Consider the following 23,586-nt stretch of genomic DNA (forward strand, 5'->3'; position numbering starts at 1 on the left):
CACTTGGGACATAATCCATAGCCCACTGAACTCAATGGGAGTCTTTCCATTGGCTTGAATAGACATTGGATCATGCTCTCAAAGGAAATGTTACCATAGTGTTTCTTTCAGGGAAACATTTGGTTCTATTTGTCAGATGTAAACCAACAGTGACTTTGTTAAAAACATGGTTCATTATAACTCAGAAGTCCACAAATCAATAGCTTGGCTCAAACTCAACTAGCCTGCCAATACCAGGCTCCTGGGACTTTCAGGATAGCTGGTACTAGTCTTAATGGACAAAACAAAATACTCATCTCTTGGGATATCCTTGGGGGGGCAGGCTTCATTATCTCTCTTCTGCAAGCCCAGGCTCACTGCAGTAACAATGTGACCTTTTGACATGAAGCCATTCTTAACAAGCAGGAAAGATGTAACCAACATGAAATACTTCACTGAGCCTACATACTGTGCATGGCTGGAAGACAGGCGGGCTGTTCTTCTGGCTCCTCCAGTCAAACAACAATAACATTAACAATTATGTAAAATCTTGGCAAAATTATTGAATACATTACTGAAACTGCTGGAGTTGGCCCCACTTACCCCAGAGCTGAATTTGGCCCAGACTGTTTTCAGAAGAAAAGAGATGTAGAAATATGCAAGGAAGTATATAGAACATGTTTGCAGGAAGATTTTGGTGGCACCATATTCTTTATTACTGAATTACTTTTCAACTCTCTAGGGTGAGGTATCAAAATATTATACAGGTCACCAGATGATCATAATAATATTTTTATTTCTATACACCCTCCTCAACCAGGTGCTGAGAATGTAATGCAGCACAATTCAAATACCTTTCTAAAAACACATGAAGGGTGGGATTTGCAAAAGCATGCCATGCTGGCCTACCTCTGCTCCCACTGCAGTTACATGGGAGGATCAGGTTCTACTACCAAGGCTCACCAAGCAAAGGCATAATCACCTCCTGCACTAAGATGCAATAGTAGAATCTCTAAAAGACAGGTCATATGTAAGCATAGGTAAGTATCAGAGCAATGCTCAAGGATATTGAATAGAGTCAGGGTCTACAGCCTTAAAAGCTTCAAAAATACAGTGTCACCTTACTATCACTCCACCTTAGAGTTAGCTAATGTAAAGACATTCTGTAACTGGGCAGGCATAATCTGTTAATGATTTCTCAAATAATACTGAACAAGCTATGAGCAATGGAGATGCCCTGCTGTAAGTGCTGCTGCATGTCTTGCTAAGGGAGAATTATTAGAATCAAACTTTATTGTCACTAGAAAATGAGCTTTATCCCGTCAAACTTCATGAACCATATTGTTTCCAAAGCTGATAGCAATGTCACCCTACAGTCCCATATCATCCTATGAATTTCTTAAATACGGCTACAATCCTTTACACCATAACAAACGTTGCTTTAAAGATGGATAAATGGAAGAGAAAATGAAAGGCATATGAATTGTAAATGACACCATATGCCAGACTTTGCTTCTCCTATAAAAAGAAGAAATAATTTCATCCAGCCACTATATAAAAATAAACAACAAAGAGCAGTCTGGCTTGCATGCTTACTTTGTTGTTCCCAGGAATGGTGGTTGGGAAGCTTCACTAGATCCTATTTTTTTTTTTAATTGACCACGACAGACTTCTAAGTTGGATCAGCAGACATTAACATTCTACATTCACTTTTAAAAGTTATCTCTGGGGTGAATGACTTGCCTCTTTGTGATAGTAGGTGGCAATGCTAATAGACCATCACATGATTTTAATGATACTCTCCATCAAATGTATGTAAAATTCCCCATGTCAAATGATTCCAAGCCCACAGTTACTTAGAAGAAATCAGTTTTTCCCTATGGAAAAATACAATTCCAAAAGGAATGGGTTATTGTTCATGCACACAGATGAAAAATCTATTTTTCTTTCACAGCACAAATACTCTGAATTGCTACTCTTGTTTAAGAAAAACTTTCTGCAATTAAGTAGTTACAGTAGCTCTGGAGCTACTGGGTATATTTCCATGTTCAGGGCCTGATTCTGATCTCACTTACACTAGTACAAATCAATGGTAAATCCAGTGAAGTCAATGGAGTTATACTGTGTACAGTACTTTAACTCCGTTCCTAATTTTTGGTCTACGTTTCGTCTTGCCCCTCATCTATCTGATGTTGTCCTTGGCTAAGCCTCTGAAATATAAAACCAGGGAATAACATAAGATTTTTAAAGTTCTGCATTTGATTAAGATCTTTGTTTTATTCTATGATCTCTTACAGCTATGTTTTTAAAGGGGTGTCAACTCAGCCTCTAATTTGACACCTACAATTGTGTAAGGCATAGCACAAAGAACTGCAGGTGCATATGGCAACGTTTACGGCCTGATCCACAGCCCAGTGAAGTCAAGGGGACTTCAATGGAAAGTGGACCAATCCCCGAGACAGCTAATTGTGATTGAGTGTGCATGCAGTGAAGGAGCTAGTTGTTTACATACTTTCAGAAATACAAGTTCTTTTATTCTAAAATGAGGCCCTCGCTGAGCATTTACACAGTGCAGCCTGATTGTTTATTAGCCTTTTATTTCTTTATGATCCTATTCCTTTATTGTTATTTATTCTCTACATTGTGGACTGAAGGCCAAATTCTGCCCTAAATTGAAAAGGATTAAATCCTGAGCAACTCCACTGCAGCCCTATGGTAACTTCGTGATTTGCCCTGGATTTGCATTGGTGTAACATAGTATTTGTCCCTGAGTCCAAATGGACACTTTTGAAATGTTAAAACTTTGTTTTTTCAATTGTTTATATGCTCTGGTGAGGGTCAAACACACATACACAAGCAAATATTAGAAAAGCAATATATGTCTCTCTCACTCTCTCTCGCGTGCTCTCCCCAGGGGTTTCTTCCCCTCAGCAAAGTGAGTTCTTTCCATTTAGAATTTTGTGGGAAAAGATTGGAAAATATTTCATTGACATTTTAATGAAAAATGTCTCCTGCTTTTCAACCAGTTGTACCAGACATGGGAGTAGAGTAGAGTAGGGATATCATAACATTTCAGTGGGTGGAATACCTTTGAGCCTTCCTAGTATTACTAACATATCAAGTGAACAAGCATGGTCTATATCAATAATTATTAAACTCTGCTATCAGATCGTTTGTGAAGCCTCCCCTCCTTCTACTGCTTCATCATAATACAAATGACAACTGGCATTATCATTCCCCTTTAGTTACTCTTGGACTAGTTTCCAACACGTGCATGTTATCTCACATGGATTTATTTTCTATTCCCAGTTATATTCTCCGGTGACTTTAATAAACTCTTTACAAGAGCGAGCGCCAAGACTTTTAAAGGTGTTTAGGAGTTGCTAAACTCAGCACTGCAATGCCTGAGGATCCTAAAACTCATTTTCAAAAGCAATGTAGGCACTTAGGAGCCTATATCCCATCAATGTCAATGAGATTTAGACTCTTAAGTGCCTAAATCACTTTTGAAAATGAGTTTTAGGATCCTCAATCAGTTAGGCATTGCAACACTGAGCACAGCAGCAATCCCTAAATATCTTTACAAATCTGGGCCTCAGATCTATTTTTTGACCAAGCACTTTCTCACCAGGTGAGTTGTATAAATTTCTCACAGCTTTCCTTAAAAATGATTCAGTTCCATGGGTTCCTCTCTTTTTTACTATTTAACTCTCTCCAGAATGTCAATTAATTGTTTCTTGAATGACTCCAACATTTTGGCGTCCACTCATTATCATGCCTCCAAGGCCATTCCTCATATTTATGAGCTTGATGACATCTGTGTTGAATTTTATCATAGAAGTAGTTTCCCTTTGTGTCCTCTTGACCTGTCACATACCACATAATGGTATTTATACAGCTCTTAGTAAAATAGCAACTAGTGTATCTTCGCTGTAAACTACACTAAATATCATTTGAATTATCCGCTGTGGGACAAATACTGGAACACTCAAAAATACTTTGTTACGAGGTGCATTAGAAAGAGGTTGGTGGTGCTGGTGGTGGAGGGTCAGAAAAACTTATTTAGACATTTGAAAATACTTTCTCCCTATTTATTTTGTCCATTTGGCAAATACTAACTTGCGGGGAAAGGGGCAATTTCAGAAACTGTTCCTGTAGGCTTTTCTGGTTATCTTTTGGACTAAACTCAGTTGATAAAACATACTATCTCACTTTTAACCTGAACTTCTGGTTAAATGAAGCTTGGTTATATTCCCTGGCAGGGCCAGATTAAGGCATAGGCACTTAAGATTTGTGCCTAGAGCCCCAGCTCCTGGAGTCATGTGATTACATCAGACACTCAGCTTTTTTTTTTTTTTTAAATGTAGTCTTCATGATTACTAAGGACAACTTGAAAATGTAACGCAAGTGTCACAAATACAGTGATGTCTGCCTCAGTCTAAAACAATTGCTCTAAGAGGTGTGAACTGCCCCATGCATCTGAATGGGATATTTACTCTAAGACCCACTTCTCTGGGGTACCCTGACAACACCACGCAAGCAGAGGGCTCTGTGGGGCAGGAAGTCAAGGGGCCCCAAAACCCAAGCAGATATAGCTAAACTGCTGGGGTAAATACTAGAAGAACCCCTTGTTGCCACCACCATCTCTTTAGGGAAAAGAATGAACTTCTGTTGCCACACCTGGTGTGTGTGTGGGGGGGATGAGGGCCCCCACACCATTCTCTCAGTCTGTTTGGAGAGAAGAGAGCTCCCCTGCCACCACCTCTTTGAATGAGGGCTGGGATAAGACACAGAGCTCTGTGCCATGTCTGTGCCTCTGGCCCCAGGTTACCTGGGATTGCACTGTCCCTCTTCACAGTGTTCCGGGTTCCCCAACCCCCATGGATCAATAAGAAGCTATAAGCAACTTCTCCAAAGCTATCCAGCAGGCTTCACAGGCCCTGCTCCAGGTTCTCCAAAGTCAGTTGGCTTCAAAGTCAGTTGGCTTCAGTTGGCTTCTGAGCCAGAACCAGAGCATAGTGAAAATAAGGCCAACTGGCTTCGGAGACTGGCTGGATTTAAAGGGTCTGTGCCACATTCACCCTGCCCTGTCCCTGGAGGATTCCAGCCAGCAGGTCATGAAGAAACAGAGCACTAACGGTTATTCATTACTGTGTTCTAGGTTTGGGGACCCAAAGAACAGACTTAGGATCTAGGGGTGAAATCCTGGCTCCATTGAAGTCATTGGCAAAACCCTCATTGATTTCAGTGGAGGCAGGATTTCACCTCTAGATGTCAGGAGTGAGATCCCTTAAAATCAGAAGAGGTGATGAGCAGGTTTTGAGGATTGCACAAGAAGTTGAGGGGACCCAGAGCACAGACTTCAGAACCTGCTGGGGCAGCTCCCCGCCATGTTCTGGAGGCTTGAGACCTCCCAGTTTGTTTCTGTGTTTTGTAGGACAGATCAAACTTGTTGGTGTCTCTGCAAATATCTTCCTTTGTGGCGCTCTTTACATCAGCTCTTCATATGGTGCAGGGGTTGATCCCATCACGTGCTCTCTGAAGCAAGGCTGTGAGGCAAGGGCTAACAGCAATAGAGATGTATTTATTAATCGGGTGATCTTGTTAGCTACTCTCCCTATGGCTACGTCCTCACTACGGGGGGCGGGGGTCGATTTAAGATACGCAAATTCAGCTACGCGAATAGCGTAGCTGAATTCGACGTATTGGAGCCAACTTACCCCGCTGTGAGGACGGTGGCAAATCGATCTCCGTGGCTCCCCCATCGATGGCTCTTACTCCTACCTCTGCTGGTGGAGTAGAAGCGTCGATTCAGGGATCGATTGTCACGTCCTGACGAGACGCCATAATTCGATCCCCGAGAGATCGATTTCTACCCACCGATTCAGGCAGGTAGTGTAGACCTGCCCTAAGAAAGGGTGAGGAGGAATGAGGGAAGGGTTATGGAGTAGCCCCACCCCCGCACCAGTGACCAGTGAAGCTAAGATGGCACACATCAGCCTCCCTGACTGATTTCAGCCGAGCTCTGGGAATGGAGTTACTGCTATTGCCTAGAAAAAACTAGCAGTAGTTGTTTCTGATTTGATTTCTCTGTGATGGAAAGGTGAGGGATGTAGGTCATGTTTTGTGCTTTAAATCCTTCCTTTCATCAAAGTATATGAAATGGGGAGCACTGCTCTCAGTCTGTGAGCAACAACCGAACAGAAGATGTTTAGCTGGTTTATTGTTTTTTGTTTTAAAAGCTGGACATATCTATGTAAAACAATCCAACTGTGCACAGCTAGTCACTGGGCCATTTAAAAAAAATGCTGGATGCATCAAATTATGTAAAATATACTCTTAGTGAAAGCAAAAGAACATAAGAATGGCCACACTGGGTCAGCCCAATGGTCCAGTTAGCCCAGTATCCTGTCTTCTGACAGTGGCAAATACCAGGTGCTTGAGAAGGAATGAACACAACAGGGCAACAATTGAGTGATGCATCTCGTATTGTCCACTTCCAGCTTCTGGCAGTCAGTGGTTAGGAACAACCAGAGCATGGGGTTGCATCCCTGAACCATCTTAGCGAATAGCCATTGATGGACCTATCCTCCATGAACTTATCTAATTCTTTTTTGAACCCTGTTATAGTTTTAGCCTTCACAAACGTCTCTGGCCATGAGTTCCACAGATTGACTGTGTGTTGTGGGAAGAACTACTTCATTTGTTTGTTTTAAACCTGCTGCCTGTTAATTTCATTGAGTGAGCCCTGGGTCTTGTGTTATGTGAAGGAGTAAATAACACTTCCTTATTCACTTTCTCCATGCCAGTCATGATTTTATAGTTCTCTATCATATCCTGAGATGTTTCCTGAGATGACCATATTAGTATGAGATACTATGATCCGTGGCACTATATTCGGAGTGCAAACTTCAGTAGACAAGTCCAAGGTAGTTACACACCAAAAATCCAGCTACAGGTAATGTTAACTTAGTTTCTCAGGAAGAAGACTTTAAAACTTTTGCATTATCAAATTACAGCACCCAATGAGTGTAACTCCATTGTCTAGGTCCTTCTCAACCTTCTACCTTAGTCTCTTCTCTCAGACTTGGATACCATACCATTTCCACATAGCTCCTGAAATCTGGAACAACCCTTCTCTTCTCAGATTCCAAGCAACCCCTTGCTATTCTATTCAGATTATTATACTGAGCCCAGCACCTTGTTATCCAGCAGTGCACTAAGTAATATGATTAGCTACAAACTCCTACAAATCACACCTAAAACACACTTTCACCTTTCCAACACTGATCTCTGCTTTGGTGCTGTCCATCCCTATTTCTGCATTTAATCTTGTAAACTGTGTATTGTATTTGCCTGAGTTATATTGTAAACTTCTATGGGTAGGGATATTGTCTATTATATTACATGTTTGTCAAACATTCTGTACACCTATAAGGCTCTTGAAATGAAATAATCCAGTGGCCAGTTCATGTGTGTTGATACAAACCTTATGCCTTTCTCTTATGTTTGATGTTCCTACATGAGGAGCTATTCACATACTTAGAAGCACAGCGACAAATTCAAGTCTGGGGTAATTCCACTGAAGTAAGGTCCATATTGTTTATTTTATTGCAAGCAAAGGCTTTTCAAGCTTTCAAATGAAAATCACTGGGATTATTTTCGCTCCACATTAGAAAATCTGAGCAATGCTTCCGTCAACTGAGCTAATACAAGAGTTATCTGGAGGAAGATATGGTGAAGCTTCCTCTTGAGATATGAAAAGTTAAAATAAATACTTGAAAATCTGTGTATTAAATTACTTCTGATAGGAGAAGGGACGAATGTCTTAGGCTAGGTCTACACTACCCGCCTGAATCGGCGGGTAGAAATCGATCTCTCAGGGATCGAATTATCGCGTCTTGTTGGGACACGACAATCGATCCCCGAATCAACGCTCTTACTCCACCAGCGGAGGTGGGAGTAAGCGCCGTCGACGGGGAGCCGCGGAGGTTGATTTTGCCGCCGTCCTCACAGCGGGGTAAGTCGGCTCCAATACGTCAAATTCAGCTACGCTATTCACGTAGCTGAATTTGCGTATCTTAAATCGACCCCCTTCCCCCCCGTAGTGAAGACCTGCCCTTAGAAAACAGGAGTGCCCCAAACACTGAGCAACGTATAAGTGTATGAGCAGAATCAATATTTGGTATTGCTGCAATGGTCCTAAAAAGAATTTTTGTTACCTCCTCCCTTAAATGCCACCACATTTCCCTTATCACTGCCAGCTATAACTCCTCCCAAAGTGGTAGGAGTGTGAAATTCTTTGTAGTAATTCCTCTGCCATTAGAAATAATGCCCTTGGCCAGGATTTTCAAAAATGGCCTTCTAAAGTTAGACTCCTAAATCCACATGGCACCTTAATAAGTGACCTGATTTTAAAAAGTCCTAAGCAGACAGTACAACCACAGATTTCACTGGGAGCTGCAGGGTGCTCAGCACTTTTGAAAATAAGATAACTTATTTTGGTGCCTATATATGGAGTTAGAAGTCTATCTTTGGACTCCTGTTTTGAAAATCTTGACACTTGTCTTTAGGATTCCCTTAACCCTTCCAGATGCCTCCTTGACTCTCCTCTCTGATGTTTCCCAGCTCTCTCTGAGATTACCTCTGTACTTTCTGATGTTCCTCACTACTGCTGTATGGTTGCATAGTTCTTCATGTTTGATTAGGGAATCACAAAGTAAAGTGGGGAAGGCCCTACTAAATCTACTCCAGACCTTTGCCAACTCCAGATTGTTCATATTCTTCAGTGTTTTGCTCAACCCAATATAAATGACTCAAATGACTAGGCGACCAGCACTTCCCTAGTGAAATTATTCCACCCTTTAAAAGGCCTTGATGACTCCTACTCTGTAATTTGTTATTTAGTCCTTTAACCATTTAACTGCTTTTCAGCCCTTCTGACGGTGGCAATCCTCCTCTCACCATATTTGGTGTATTTTGGATGCTGCAAAATAGAATAGATACTGGTACCATCCCTCCTTCCTAGAGTCATAGGTTTTAAGGTCAGAAGGGACGGTTCTGATCATCTAGTCGGACCTCCTGCATAACACAGGCTATAGAATTTTGCCAAGTGCTTTCTGCATTAAGCCCTGTTTGAACTAGAGCAGGCCTTCTAGAATGGCATTCAATTTTGATATTAAATTGATTGAAAGTCAGTTTAGAGATGGCAGCCTACAGTGACGGTAGAAGACATCTGATATACTGATTTTACTGAAGTTCCCTGCAAGTACTTGTATGTTAGCTCATTATTTAGCATAATTGTATACTCCTGTCACTCATCACACCATGACAAACGTCTCCACTTATCCAGATATAAGATTAATATAGAAACTGGTTTTACCTGCTTCCTAATGTGGTGTCGTTTTCCAGTTGTCGGATAAGAAGCTTGGCTATGGCAGTGAAACTGTTACTCATACGGTAGATATCTCTGCTCTGGTTGCCCAGAATATTTGAGAAGGTGTCAGTGATGTTCTTAATCTCCAGCAGAAGAATATGGTGAAATGAGTGCTCCATGTTGGCCAGCTGATTTACCAAATAGATCAGACACATCCTGGCTCTCTCCTATCCATTAAGAGAAGATAAATCATTTTAAAATGAATGCCTTTAATATTTGTTTAAAACTAAAGCTGACTGTGTGTATGCTACTGAGAAAAGCACAAAGGCAACATGCAGTGGTTGTTTCCTGGATTACTGAGAAAAGAACAATTGCATCAATTGGTGACATTATTTTTACGTACAGTTCATTTTATTCTATATTATCTATGCTGGCGTGACACCAATTCACCTGACCTACAATTTACAGCTGGAGAGAGAGACTTGAAGGACAAATTCCTGAAGGCATTGACTTCAGAGTGGCAGCCTGGCCCAGAGGGTAGGGCACCGGAATAGGAATCAGGAGACGTGGGCTCTATTGCTGACTTTGCCATTGGTCTGCTGTGTGAACTTGGGAAGATCTGTTTATGTTTCTCTCCTGTGTTTCCCCTCCCATCTGTTGTTCGTTATGCTGTAACATCTTCAGGGCAGGAATTATTTCTTATGATGGGCCTGGTTCTCATTTACACTAAAGCCCCTCTGGCAGCATAAAGGATTGATACCTACTTTAAGGCCCCTTTACACTACCAGAGCGCTGTAAAGGGCTTTAGAGGATCAGGGCCAAAACAGACATTCACTTAGAAAATCTTCCCATAAATAAATGAATGAAGATATCTCCTAGAACTGGAAGGGACCTTGAAAGGTCATTGAGTCCAGCCCCCTGCTTTCACTAGCAGGACCAAGTACTGATTTTTGCCCCAGATCCCTAAGTGGCCCCCCCTCAAGGATTGAACTAACAATCCTGGGAATAGCAGGCCAATGTGCAAACCACTAAGCTATCCCTCCACCCCTTAAGGAAATGCACAATTTAGGTGAAAAAGCCCTATGTGCTGGTAGTTCATTTGCCTAACTGTAGAACAACATTTAAAATGTTTGTATAAGTGCAACCAGCAGCTGAACAGCATAAAGAGCATTATCACTTTAGTTATGCATTTCCTTAAAGTTTTTCCATGTGAATGTCTGTTTTTTTAAAGGATTATTAAAGTGTCTCCCATCTAATTTTACTGGGCTCAGAGCTGATCAGGGCTATTGCATTTGTACACTTTAGCGGTGTCTAAACTAACCAGTCTCACCCTGTATGTGTACCGTCAATGAGCAGACACTCTTCTATCAAACACTGCTATCATCTTGCACCTGGTCTTGCTTCCAATGAGCCAGTGTGAGTTTGGGCATTCAATTCAGTGGGAGCAGGATCATGATCCATATACGTTAATACTATAGACACTGTCGCAGATCCTAATATAATTCCTCGGGTAATGCAGATATTATAGTTTTCTCTCAAAGATATGCTGGGATTTCCTCCTTGCAATTGGTAATATCTCCAAGTGTGATAAAAACTACTTATATAAATGTTGTTCTTCTAGAAATACGTTAGGATCTCCTATATATAGTGCATATATATATATATATATATATATATATATATATATATATATATATATATAGTATCTGAAAGTGTGTGTGTGTGTGTATCTATTTATATCAGACCCTGAAGTATATCTCCATGAGATGTTCCAAGGTTTCTCTGTTTTGTTAGGATAGCTCCATTGACTGTAATACATTCAACTCCACATTCATCAAAACATTAGAGGAACAAGTATTGAGAAAAGTGCACAGGAACCACAAATTGCAGCAGTAGTAGCCAGATCCAATGAAACAGAGTCCAGGCAAGAAACTCAGTTGGTGTAAATGGGTGTAGTTCCATTGAAACCACAGTCCACTCAGTACACACTTTATAAGTTGTTATAAAACCAGGAAGAAATTTTGCTTTCAGGATCTATAGTAAATAAAAATAAAAACATTGTAGCAGAATCCAAAACTTCTTTCTTTGGTTCCCAAAAATTAGCAGAACAATACTCCAAGTGTACTTCAGTGTAATGACATTCTCATGTCTATTCTTCTTGGGCTATTTAAAAAGGGAAGAAAATAATAATTTCCAATACAGTTAGGACATGAAAATACTGCAGAGACTTCAGCAAAACCATTGTCTAAATATAACCAGAAAAATATTTATAGAAGAAAAACTAGTGGGCTCATTTCAAATGGAGCAGTATCTCATATACTGAACAGTGACTACACATAGGATGAGTTGTTTCTTCTCTTCGACATATATTAAAAGATAACCATAGGTGAATCTATTTGTTGGAAAGCTATGGTCTGACTCAGTGCCTTTTTCTCTTTTCTTTATGGGTCTGAGAGATCTTAACTTTTTGGTATATATTCACTTATTTATTTAGAAGACATTCCTCCCTTCAGGAGATAAACAAGGGCTCAATTAACATCTAACACACATTTTTTGTTTCCTAAAGAATATTTGCAGCAGACATAACTGGAATGGAAGTTTCCACCATTTTCATGATATTGTGATCCAGCTGGAATGACTCCAGCAATGCTAAAATGCTGCTGTTTGCCCAGAAAGGGGTAGAACAATAAACTGTAGCTAGTAATATAATATGTAATTATTATACAAAGCAAAATTACAGGGAAAAAACTCAGCATGAAAGCAGCCATTATCTCTGCCACAATTTAGATTAAAAACTCCTCATAAAATGTATTTAGATGTAAATAACCATTGTTATTTTAAGCTTGATTATTTCATATATTTATGTGATTTACCAAAAGCATCTCTTGCATTTTATGGTATTACATTACCTGTTATGGGGAAAGATTTAAAATAAAAAAAACAAGATCAGCAACATTTTAAAAATATTCGCTGTGTGGAGTCAAGCAGGATCAGGAAACTAGAAAAGAAACCCAGAGTAACTCCAGATTTACATTGGTGAGCTGAAAACAGTATTGGCTCAAAACACTCAGCACTTGTAGGATTCCTAAAAATGTCCAATTGACTATCCTGCCCAAACTAGAGATACTTTACTTTTGAAAAATTGCCAATTAAGGGTCAAATTCTGCCTTTAGATTCATACATGAGGCCCCCACTAAAGTCAGTGGAATCTGTGTGTGTGAAAGTAGGGCAGACTTACATCTAAGGGATGTATTAGGCTTTTCTAACAAGATCTCATCTCTTTAGGGGTTCTATCTAAACTATCTGGGTACTGAATACATTTTAGTACAGCACAAGAAGTTGCTTCCAGAAGTTAGAAGGCATTACATTACTTTCTATCTACCTTTACAGTCTATACCCAAAAAGGGCCAAATCCTGAAATCCTTGCCCACTCATTCAAATAAACCTCCCAAAGGAAGGAACTAGGAGTAAATAAATAACGACTTCAGGATTTGGATCAGGACAATTAATAGTAAAAATAACCTTAAGCAAGCTGCCTTAAACTCCCAATAAACGGTAAACAAATAGCAAAACGCTGACAATACCTTTGTTATTCCAATTTCTCACCTATTTTCTTCATGTGGTATTTCTGGGGTTGACCCTCCTCTAAATTTAACTGGCCTATGCAAATGGCATATCTGTAACAAAGCTCCATTTCAAGCTATTTTATATAAAAAAGGTGAAAAATCACAAAAGAGCCATATTTAGAATGACTCTCAGGACACACAATATTTGCACCACCAAGATGAGCTGCAAGATAAGAAGGGGTCATCAGTACATGTACATGGGTATCATAGAATCAGAGAATATCAGGGTTGGAAGAGACCTCAGGAGGTCATCTAACCCAACCCTCTACTCAAAGCAGGACCTAATCCCAACTAAATCATCCCAGCCAGGGCTTTGTCAAGCCTGACCTTAAAAACCTCTAAGGAAGGAGATTCCACCACCTCCCTAGGTAACCCATTCCAGTGCTTCACCACCCTCCTAGTGAAAAAGTTTTTCCTAATATCCAATCTAAACCTCCCACACTGCAACTTGAGACCATTACTCCTTGTTCTGTCATCTGCTACCACTGAGAACAGTCTAGATCCATCCTCTTTGGAACCCCCTTTCAGGTAGTTGAAAGCAGCTATCAAATCCCCCCTCATTCTTCTCTTCTGCAGACTAAACAATCCCAGTTCCCTCAGCCTCTCCTCATAACTCATGTGCTCCAGCCCCCTAATCATTTTTGTTGCCCTCCACTGTACTCTTTCCAATTTTTCCACATTCTTCTTGTAGTGTGGGGCCCAAAACTGGACACAGTACTCCAGGTGAGGCCTCACCAATGTCGAATAAAGGGGAACTCCGCTGTACTCTTTACAATTTTTCCACATCCTTCTTATAGTCCTGATCACTTTCCTCTCCTCTAAGTGCATCAGAATTGATTCCTTGAGGACCTGCTCCATGATTTTTCCAGGGACTTAGGTGAGGCTGACTGGCCTGTAGTTCCCCGGATCCTCCTTCTTCCCTTTTTTAAAGATGGGCACTATTTTAGCCTTTTTCCAGTCATCCAGGACCTCCCCCAATTGCCTTGAGTTTTCAAAGATAATGGCCAATGGATCTGAAGTCACATCCACTAACTACTTTAGCACCCTCGGATGCAGAGCATCCGGCCCCATGGACTTATGCTCGTCCAGCTTTTCAAAATAGTCCTGAACCACTTCTTTCTCCACAGAGGGCTGGTCACTTTCTCCCCATGCTGTGCTGCCCAGTGCAGTAGTCTGGGAGCTGACCTTGTTCGTGAAGACAGAGGCAAAAAAAGCATTGAGTACATTAGCTTTTTCCACATCCTCTGTCACTAGGTTGCCTCCCTCATTCAGTAAGGGGCCCCCACTTTCCTTGACCTTCTTCTTGTTGCTAACATACCTGAAGAAACCTTTCTTGTTACTCCTAACGTCTCTTCCTAGCTGCAACTCCAAGTGTGATTTGGCCTTCCTGATTTCACTCCTGCATGCCTGAGCAATATTTTTATACTCCTCCCTGGTCATTTGTCCAATCTTCCACTTCTTGTAAGCTTCTTTTTTGTGTTTAAGATCATTAAGGATTTCACTGTTAAGCCAAGCTGGTCGCCTGCCATATATACTATTCTTTCTACACATCAGGATGGTTTGTTCCTGCAACCTCAATAAGGATTCTTTAAAATACAGCCAGCTCTCCTGGACTCCTTTCCCCCTCATGTTATTCTCCCAGGGGATCCTGCCCATCAGTTCCCTGAGGCAGTCAAAGTCTGCTTTTCTGAAATCCAGGGTCTGTATTTTGTTGCTCTCTTTTCTTCCTTGTGTCAGGATCCTGAACTCGACCATCTCATGGTCACTGCCTCCCAGGTTCCCATCCACTTTTGCTTCCCCTACTAATTCTTCCCTGTTTGTGAGCAGCAGGTCAAGAAGATCTCTGCCCCTAGTTGGTTTCTCAGCACATACACCAGGAAATTGTCCCCTACACATTCCAAAAACTTTCTGGATTGTCTGTGCACCGCTGTATTGCTCTCCTGGCAGATATCGGGGTAACTGAAGTCTCCCATGAGAACCAGGGCCTGTGATCTAGTAACTTCTGTTAGTTGCTGGAAGAAAGCCTCGTCCACCTCATCCCCCTGGTCTGGTGGTGTATAGCAGACTCCCACCACGACATCACCCTTGTTGCTCACATTTCAAAACTTAATCCAGAGACTCTCAGGGTAGTACTCAAGGGAGTAGTTCTATTGCTTATACATCTCTGCTGCAAACCCATCAAAATAAATTAGGCTATTTCCTTTGGTCAGTTGCTACAATGTTTATGGCTATACAACTATGCTTGCACGAGATTATTACTTTTATTATTTTTCCTGGGTGCACTAATTATTCATTTTCTAAATACTTGACATCTGTTCAGCTTTTATGATGCCAGCTGTGTGTCTGCTTATTTTATCTTTAGTTGATTTGCTGCACTGTCGTAAATAACATCCGAAGGTTATAAGTGAGTGAAATTTTTGAAGGATTCAAAGAAATGAATTTTTTTTTCAGAAGTCTACCTACAGCTGAGAAACAGGCAGCTTCGGGGGCTCTGCAGACACCAAAACAGCACCACCGCCTCTGCCTGCTCAATATGGGATAGGGGCAGAACCTCTGAAGAGAGCTAATGTGCTATTTTAACAAAACCTTGGGAAGAAAACTGGAGCATGAGCTGAGGACCACCGTGTTATTATGGGAGACCAAAAAAAGTTCCCCTATGAACAGCACAAAATACCTCCCCTAAGCTTTCAAAACCTGCTTAACCCCCTAAGAGGGACCTTGTATACAGACCCCACCCCACCCTACATGGCAACATATTACACTGTTACTAAAATACCACCTTGGCCCACTTTTTTCCTTTTTAAAAATCAGGGCTAAATGTCACATTTTAGGTTGCATGCACTAATTATACCAGGCAGAATGATACTACTGGGATGCTGTGACTAACAGAGCCCAGAACCAAAACTTTCAGGAACAACATTAGTAATTGTATATTTTACCCCCACACCCAGAATTCAGGAACACTCAAACTTCCAATAACAACATGCAATGCACCGTTTGGGCAAAAACCAAGGGGTAGATTCTGTGCAGTACAGAACGCACAGGTCAGGAGGAGAAGGATGAAGGTAGCTTTAAGTCACCCTTGCAGCCTCCTAAGTCTAAGCTACTCCCACAGCTGCAGGCCCCAGACATAATTTAGACAGACTTGAAGGCCTAAGTTAGAGTAACCTCCTGAGGCTGTGCCGCATCTCGATAGTGTTCATCTCCACCACCCCCTTCCTGCCCCCAACCACACCCTGGACGTGCTGCTTCCAAGCCGGACACACCAGTGGTTGTAGGGGAGTCCTTGAAGGACAGCCTGTAGCTATCCTCCTTACTTCCTACACCAAGGAATTGTTCCCTGACCAGAAGCAGGGTGTGTAGGACCCCGTATGCCACTCTGGCCCTTCTTCCCAGCAAAAAGTAGCCAGAGCAGGAATGAGAATCTGACTCTAAGCATGGACAATATCAGACCAAAGAACTGAAGCTGGATGTTTCAGAAGGTTATAAGTGTGTGTAACCAGGCGGCAGATACTGGCAAATTGTTTGCGAGCCTTAACAATGCTCCATCTGGCCTGAGAACAATATGAAATACATGAGTGTCTCCTGAACCCATTGAACAATGTGGTTCAGAGAAGAGTCAGTAAGTAAAGCTAAATAAGTGGGGCACACAGACAGGTCCAAAGCACATTCCTCTTCCTGTCTGTACTGTTCCTAACCCAGTTAGTCATTTGGATCAGGGTTGACAACTTCCATTACCCAGGACAGCGGTTCTCAAACTTTACCAACCCAAGGACCCCCATTCTGATTTAATTTTTTCCCCAAACCCCCAAGGTCCACGCTCAGCCCCAGGCCCCACCCCCACTCCATCCCTTCCCCCAAGGCTCCACTCCCGCCCCACCTCTGCCCCGCTCCACCCCTACCCTGCCTCTTCCCTCCCACAGCTGTTCCCCAGTGTGCAGGAGGCACTGAGAGGGAAGGGGAGGAGTTGATCAGTGGGGTCCAGTTTGAGAAACGCTGACCCAGGACATTTTTAGAAAGCAAAAAAAGGGGAGAGGAGTTGCTTGACCATTTTGGAAAGTTCACCTTTGCTTGTTGCTTCTATAAATGTTTTTCAATATCTAGTGAAAGGTCTGCCAGATGTCACTGGAACAGGACAAACAAGTCAAATTTATGTTATCCCTTCAAATATTCAGTGTTCATCGCTACATAGACAGACTGTAACTAAACACTACACTAAGTCAGCATGTTACAGCTAGTTAGAAAACAAGACATATGACACAGGAAATAACTTCACTTACTAAACACTTACAGAAGATAAGTTCAGAGGAAATACACCACAGGTATATGGCCCAGGCTGAGACTGAAGAGAGTTTGGTAGCTACACCTCTACATATAACGTCAGATGAAATATATAGGAAAAATACTCAGCAAATTGTTTCTTTGTAAACTGATTTATTACTGTTTAATATTTCAGTCTCTGAATGAGATGCAAAATCCATCTAGACCATTACTCCCGTATACTTGGTATTGGTATAAATCAACTGAAGTGCCAATGTACTGATTAAGAGGCTGTAGCAGAATGCAGCAGAAAAGTGGTTAAAGCAATACACATCAATTGGGATCTGTGACTCTCTCAAATGGGAGAAAGATGGTCTAATGGTCTAAATATAGAACCTGAATCAAATGCCTCAGTTCTAATTACAGCTCTGCCACTATCAGGTTTAATTAGTTAGAAATTGTAAAGCTTTTGTGTGATGTGAGCTGCTAAGCATTGTTCGTAGAAATGAACAGATGCTGCACAGGATTGGTCAATAGCAATTGCTGGGGAAGGTTAATTTTACTAGGTTCCCTAACCATCCTGAAAGGCAGCAACAAGCTAATTTTGGCTCACTCTGCCCTGCTAGCCTGGGTTTTTGACACTAATGGCAGATAAACTTGCTGAGCTGAAACAGAGGTCTGATTTAATTCTCGTAAGATTTATTTAATTAGATCTAAATGGCCCAAGCTCTAGTAGAAATAGTAAACATGATTTCTTCTTGTGCTCTTTCCACCACTGTGAGCAGACAGCAGCTATTGCCTGTCTGTTGTGGCATTATATACGGCATATCAAGAGCCAAAAGACGGAATTTGCCTTATTGCAACAAGTGAAATCAAACAAAAAAAAATGGCTTTTGCTTGTATATTTCACTCAGTTTATTATTAAACAAAAGTGACATCCTTAGACTAGAAATGCTCATGGGGATGGTATATACATCACTTGCTGCTCCTCCCCTCCCCACCAGTGCATTCTAAAAAAGTCATCAATTGATTTTCAAGTACAGCTAGTTATATTGACACTTAAGCAAGGTACAAACAATTACTTGGAGCCTAGACTTTTGGGGCCCCTGCAGTCTGCACTGATTTATCAGCCCTTGCATGCCTAATCTCCCCATCAACCAACTGGACTGTAGAGGAAGAATCACACTTCCAACTCCTGAACTCATCCCCTCAACCAGAATCCAACTGGTCACATCCCAATTTCCTCCTTCCTCTGCATCAGACTCTCACTTTAAATAAAAGCAACTACCTAACCTAAGTTTATGGGAATGACAATTCCCCATCCATCAAAACAGTTGCATGAAGGAGCATTTTCCCATAAATGTCACTACATTCCTGATGTGTTCTTATCTCATCAATTTATCCTTTGCAACACTAGTGATGGACACAACATAGCTAGATATAACTCGAGTCTGTCTGAAGTATACCAGGGCAGGCAATGTACAGTATAAGAGAGTCTCTGTTGGGTTAAGCCAGCTGAACTGCGCCTTCATCTTGATGGCTGATCATTTATCAGAGCTTGCAGTCTTCCCTTCTGGTTCCCCCTATGGCTCCTTCCTCATCAAATATATTTATTACTTCTATGTGCTGATGTCTGTCAGTGAGCTGTGTGACAAGCTGCAGAACACAGAGGCACAGTGATGCCTCATGATACAAAATAAATATTTTGGGATGAAGGAAGATGGGTGCTAGGAGAAAGAGTATTTACTCCAGAGATTCTCTGTAGATCAATATCACTATTTAGGACGCTGGATATCATCTGTAGCTAAGCAAATGAAGATAATGATAACAATAATCAAATGTCATGTTTCCAGGCATAACCTAAGTACCTGTGTGGGGTCAGGAAGTTTGTTTGTTTGTGTTTGTGTTTGCTTTGTTTGTTTGTTTGGGGAGTGGGGGAGCACATGGTTTCAGTACTTTAAGATATCTTTTTTCACCTTCCTTGGACATATTCACTATTAGTCTCTACTGGTTGCAGGGTAGAGGACAAGATGAACCAAAGGCCTGGAAGTTAGGACCCTAAATACTTTTGTGGATGTGGCCCAAGGTCTGATCCAGGAAGGCAAATCTTATGGTAAATTCCTAATTTAAGAATTTAAGAAGCACCTGTATGCAGGACATTTATATTCTGTCTACTACTGGCAAGTGGCTGAATAGTCTAACTGAATCTTTTATTTAGATCAGGTAGTCACTGAAGAACATGCTGGAAGCAGCAGTCACATTAGGAAACTCACTTGGTGCTCAAGTGTGACACAATAGCAAAAGTTCCGTTTGTGCAATCTGTTTCCATATGTTCCTTTTCCTGACTCATCTGCATTTATGCACCCAATATAGTCCGCATTAAGTTTCAATTCCTGAGACAGAATTCTCTACAGTGGAGTTACTTTAATGTCTTTCCATATATTTGACCTCAGGGAATCAATTCTATCACAGAAATTATTCAGAAATATGAGTTTCTGTTAATATAATTTATATATTTTACTTTTTTGACTCTGCAATCCAGTTGCAGGCAAAACTTATGGGAGGAGCTGCAGGACTGGGCCTAAGCCCAAGATGAATCACTGAAATAAACAATGATCTTTTAGCTGAAGAAAGAAAACTAAATGTTGAGTTACATTTTTAGAAAAATGAATGCTGTTGTCTCAGGAGCAAAATACCATTATGCTGATACTTTAATAGACAATTTGAAAATAAACTTCAATACAGGATTTTAAAACATTTAAGTTGTTCCTTGATATTCCAAAGTTATTCTACTTCTAATCTATACAGAGAGGGTCAGTTCCTGTAGCTCTTACTCAGACAAAGTCCAGTTGACTTCAATGGGAGTTCTGCCTGAGTGATCTCTGCGCAGGATGTGAGAGGAGACTGTAGGATTTATCCCTTACTGGAATAAACTAACCAGGTTATTGTAACATAGGTACCACTTTTATGTTTCTGAAAATGTTTACATTTACTATATTCCACGTATGTTCTATCTATAATCAAATTCTGTCACAAATCTAAAAATCTGAATCATTTACCATAAGCTGTTTGAATTCAGCACAACTTTAATTTTGATTTTACGGGCTATTGATTTGAAACAGAAGGAAAATGTCTATTAGTAATTGTGAATGACACATAAAGCATATTCACAGGAATGAATATAAAACCTCATTAGAATTTATGACATGCCATGTTTCTATCTAATGGGCTCAGTGTCCTCAGAACACACCATGTCTTCTGACTAAAGAGTCCTTTGCGGGTTTCCAGTGTTAATCTCAGCGAGGGTTATATTTCTTAGTACTTGCAGATATCAACAAAGTAGAAGAGCTTGTGCAGCATACGGAGTTGACAGTCACTCCACTATAAATCTAAAGATGGATTATGACACAGATATTACAGAGTGATTGAACATACTACAGTGCTCTCCTTGACAAAACCCTATATAGTTAGTGATTTAGGGCATTTAAAACAGAAGACAGAGTGTGTGAGAGTGATGTTACCCTCTATTGGTTGAACCACCAAGAAGATACAGGATCTACTACTACTGTTAATTAGATACCTATCATTTAGGAGTGGAAGGATAGGGGTTCAGCCTCCATCCTCAAAGAGAGTATGTATGAAAGAGGTTTATGTACTATAGTTATGTCTGTAGTATATGGATTAGTTAAACATGCAGTACTTTATTCACTATTTGCTAATTGTGGTCTCCATTTAGAAAGACATCAAGATTTCACATTAGTGAGTAAAACACTAAAATGGGTAGTCTTACTGGTGCAAGTTATTAGCATGATATGCAAATTTATTATTCAGCCATGCACCTCCCAGTAGCATCGTGAGCCTAGATCCTTTTGCAGCATGCTGCAAGATTACTCAAAGGAGTGGGGCCCTGTAAAAAAAATTCAACCATGCTCACTCAGACAGGCTGCCAGGAGAGAGGTGATACGTACTGAATTAGAGTGGCCACAGCATTAAAAAGTCAACTCTTACCCTCCACCCCTACCCCGGCGGTATTAGAGATACTGACACTTTTGTCTGTACTTAAAAAAGCAAATGAGCTGGCAACTATAGCTAATGAATGACATTTGATGGCAGCCACTGTACCTTGTGCTATCACATGATGGTCACAAAGGAACTCCTTTAGATCTGCAAGCATACCATATAATACAATCCTCCCATCCAAACTTTTGTGAACCTTCCTATTATACAGAGTTAAAAGACAGTATACAGAGTTGGAGTTTCCAGAATGTGTTCCCACTAATTGACTTTTTATATGTAATAATCCCATTGGTCCAGATTCTGATCCCAGTTACACCAGTGTAAATCTAGAGTAACTCCATAATGTCCATGTAGTCATTCCAGATTTACACTGGTGTTCCTGAGATGAGACTGTGGTCCATCGTCCTCAGGGAAGTTTCAGTTTAAGGACGTGTGCAAAGAATATCCAATTAACTATGGACCCAAAGCCAAATATTTGGATTATGTTATCCAAATAAGTTCATATTTCACTGCCTTATTAAAACAACATTGGGGACTGTTTATTTGTTTCTTAAATTTAACAACATACAAAGGCTGCAGATTTCCTCCTCCCCCCAAATGCTCTGCCTTTAATTTAAAAAGTAGATATTGTAGTCTCACATGGCTTTGTTATCTCAATGATGATCTTTTCGTGTTGTTATATACAAGTTTTAAAGAATGACTTAAGACGAGAACCCATAAACAGAAAAGGAGACATACTGCATCTGATGCATGGTCCTAATTCTTCTTTAGATCTTTATCTTTCCCTACCCCCGTCCAGTAATCTTTTGTGGAAAATTGCCCACTTCCACACGAATTCATGTCTCCCTTCTTCAGGACCCAGTACTGCATCTATATTCCTTCAAATGGCACCCAGATTGAGCTCTTTTGCTATCGGCTTGCCTATCCACCCTAATGTTATACTTGTGACATACTGTCTTATATGTACTTGGCCGTAATATTGTGAGTGTGTACAAATTGGGAGCTTGGTTGCAAGTCCAGAAGGTACTGAATGGGGCCTCTCATCTTTTGCTTAGGGCCCAGCAAACAAAGGGAGGAAAACATGTTTTTAAAAAATTAGTCATTTACCTCATCAACGTGCCCAACAGCTCCATAGATCTTTGCGGTTTGTCCAATCAGGCTTGGAAAACTCTCACCAATCTCTTTCAGCATTGGAAGAAAACTGGTCATGGCTACCGGTTCATAGCCTGATATTTCTATCAGTATATTTAGGATAATGTCATTATGGTTAGGGTCTCGTAAGTGACCAATTAGGAAAGGGATACATTCTTTTAGCACCTATAAAATAAAAAGGAAAAATGAATCAGAAATATATTGGTAATGGAGCCAAGACAAGTACTGCAATGGCAGTGATAAAAGAGCAATTAGATTTTGATTTTGAACTATGCCAATCCATTTTTGTAATATTAAAGATTTTCCACTGGTGACAATCTTCGCATAGAGCTGCCACTGAGGTCAAGGGGAGTTCAGTTCTACACATGGAACAAGTGTGGACTTTGCCTTAAGTTCTACATGCATAAATGCACCATTTCATAATTAAGGAAACGCTTAACTGTTGAAAACCAAAACTTTCTCCTTTTGATTTGTACTTGACTAATGCTATGTTTTATTGATTAAAACAATTTGTGAATGAATCTCCCCAATGATGCAGTAAATTAAGGATTAGTAGAAATTCTTGCTTTCCCAAGAGACTGACTAAAACCCCAGGACTAGTGGCTGAAACAAAGACAGGAATAAGGGGCAAGATCCTCATCTGGCGTGAAATGATGTAGCTCCATTGACCTCAGTGTAGCTACAGCAATGTACAGCAGCTGAGGATCTGGTCCTTAAAACTGAACGATCCAGTAAGCAGTACACAGTATGGTCAGCTACAGCAGCGTCAATACTCCGGTATGTGCATGTTACTGAGAGACTATTAAGTGTCTATCTATATATACAAGTCAGAGTGACTGTTGTCATATAGTTTATGTGATCACACGCTACTATTGTAATACATGTATGTGATGAGAAGTAAATGTTGAATGTGACTGTGTCACTGTTCCATGAACTCTGGAGAGTTACTGCTCATAATAAGGAAACACCAATACTCTGTCAGCATAATGAAGATGTGCTGACAGTATAAACTGTTAGTAATAATAAATAATACTTAGCACTTATGTAATGTGGCATAGCTTCAAAGCACTGTAGAAACATGCAGTAGTTTAAAGATGGCCCTGGTCAAGCATAAAGATTTGTATGGATCCGGATTGGGTAATAAGGGCATGATCCTAAGTCCACTGAATTTACTGG

At 40.7% G+C, this 23,586-nt stretch overlaps 1 protein-coding gene across 4 annotated transcripts in view; it reads right to left on the reverse strand.

Moving 5' to 3' along the window:
* Nucleotides 1-23,586, reverse strand: part of VEPH1 (ventricular zone expressed PH domain containing 1) — a 143,106-nt gene that overhangs the window by 68,986 nt on the left and 50,534 nt on the right. For all 4 annotated transcript variants that reach the window (XM_034782302.1, XM_034782301.1, XM_034782303.1 and 1 more), the window contains exons 6-7: nucleotides 22,366-22,575; nucleotides 9,362-9,582 (exon numbers count right to left, since the gene is read on the reverse strand). In XM_034782302.1, the coding sequence (XP_034638193.1) occupies nucleotides 9,362-9,582; nucleotides 22,366-22,575 (431 nt within the window). The remainder of the gene's footprint in view (nucleotides 1-9,361; nucleotides 9,583-22,365; nucleotides 22,576-23,586) is intronic.

Source organism: Trachemys scripta, chromosome 9 (genome assembly GCF_013100865.1).
Source record: "Trachemys scripta elegans isolate TJP31775 chromosome 9, CAS_Tse_1.0, whole genome shotgun sequence".
In the NCBI taxonomy this organism is placed as follows: Eukaryota; Metazoa; Chordata; order Testudines; family Emydidae; genus Trachemys; species Trachemys scripta.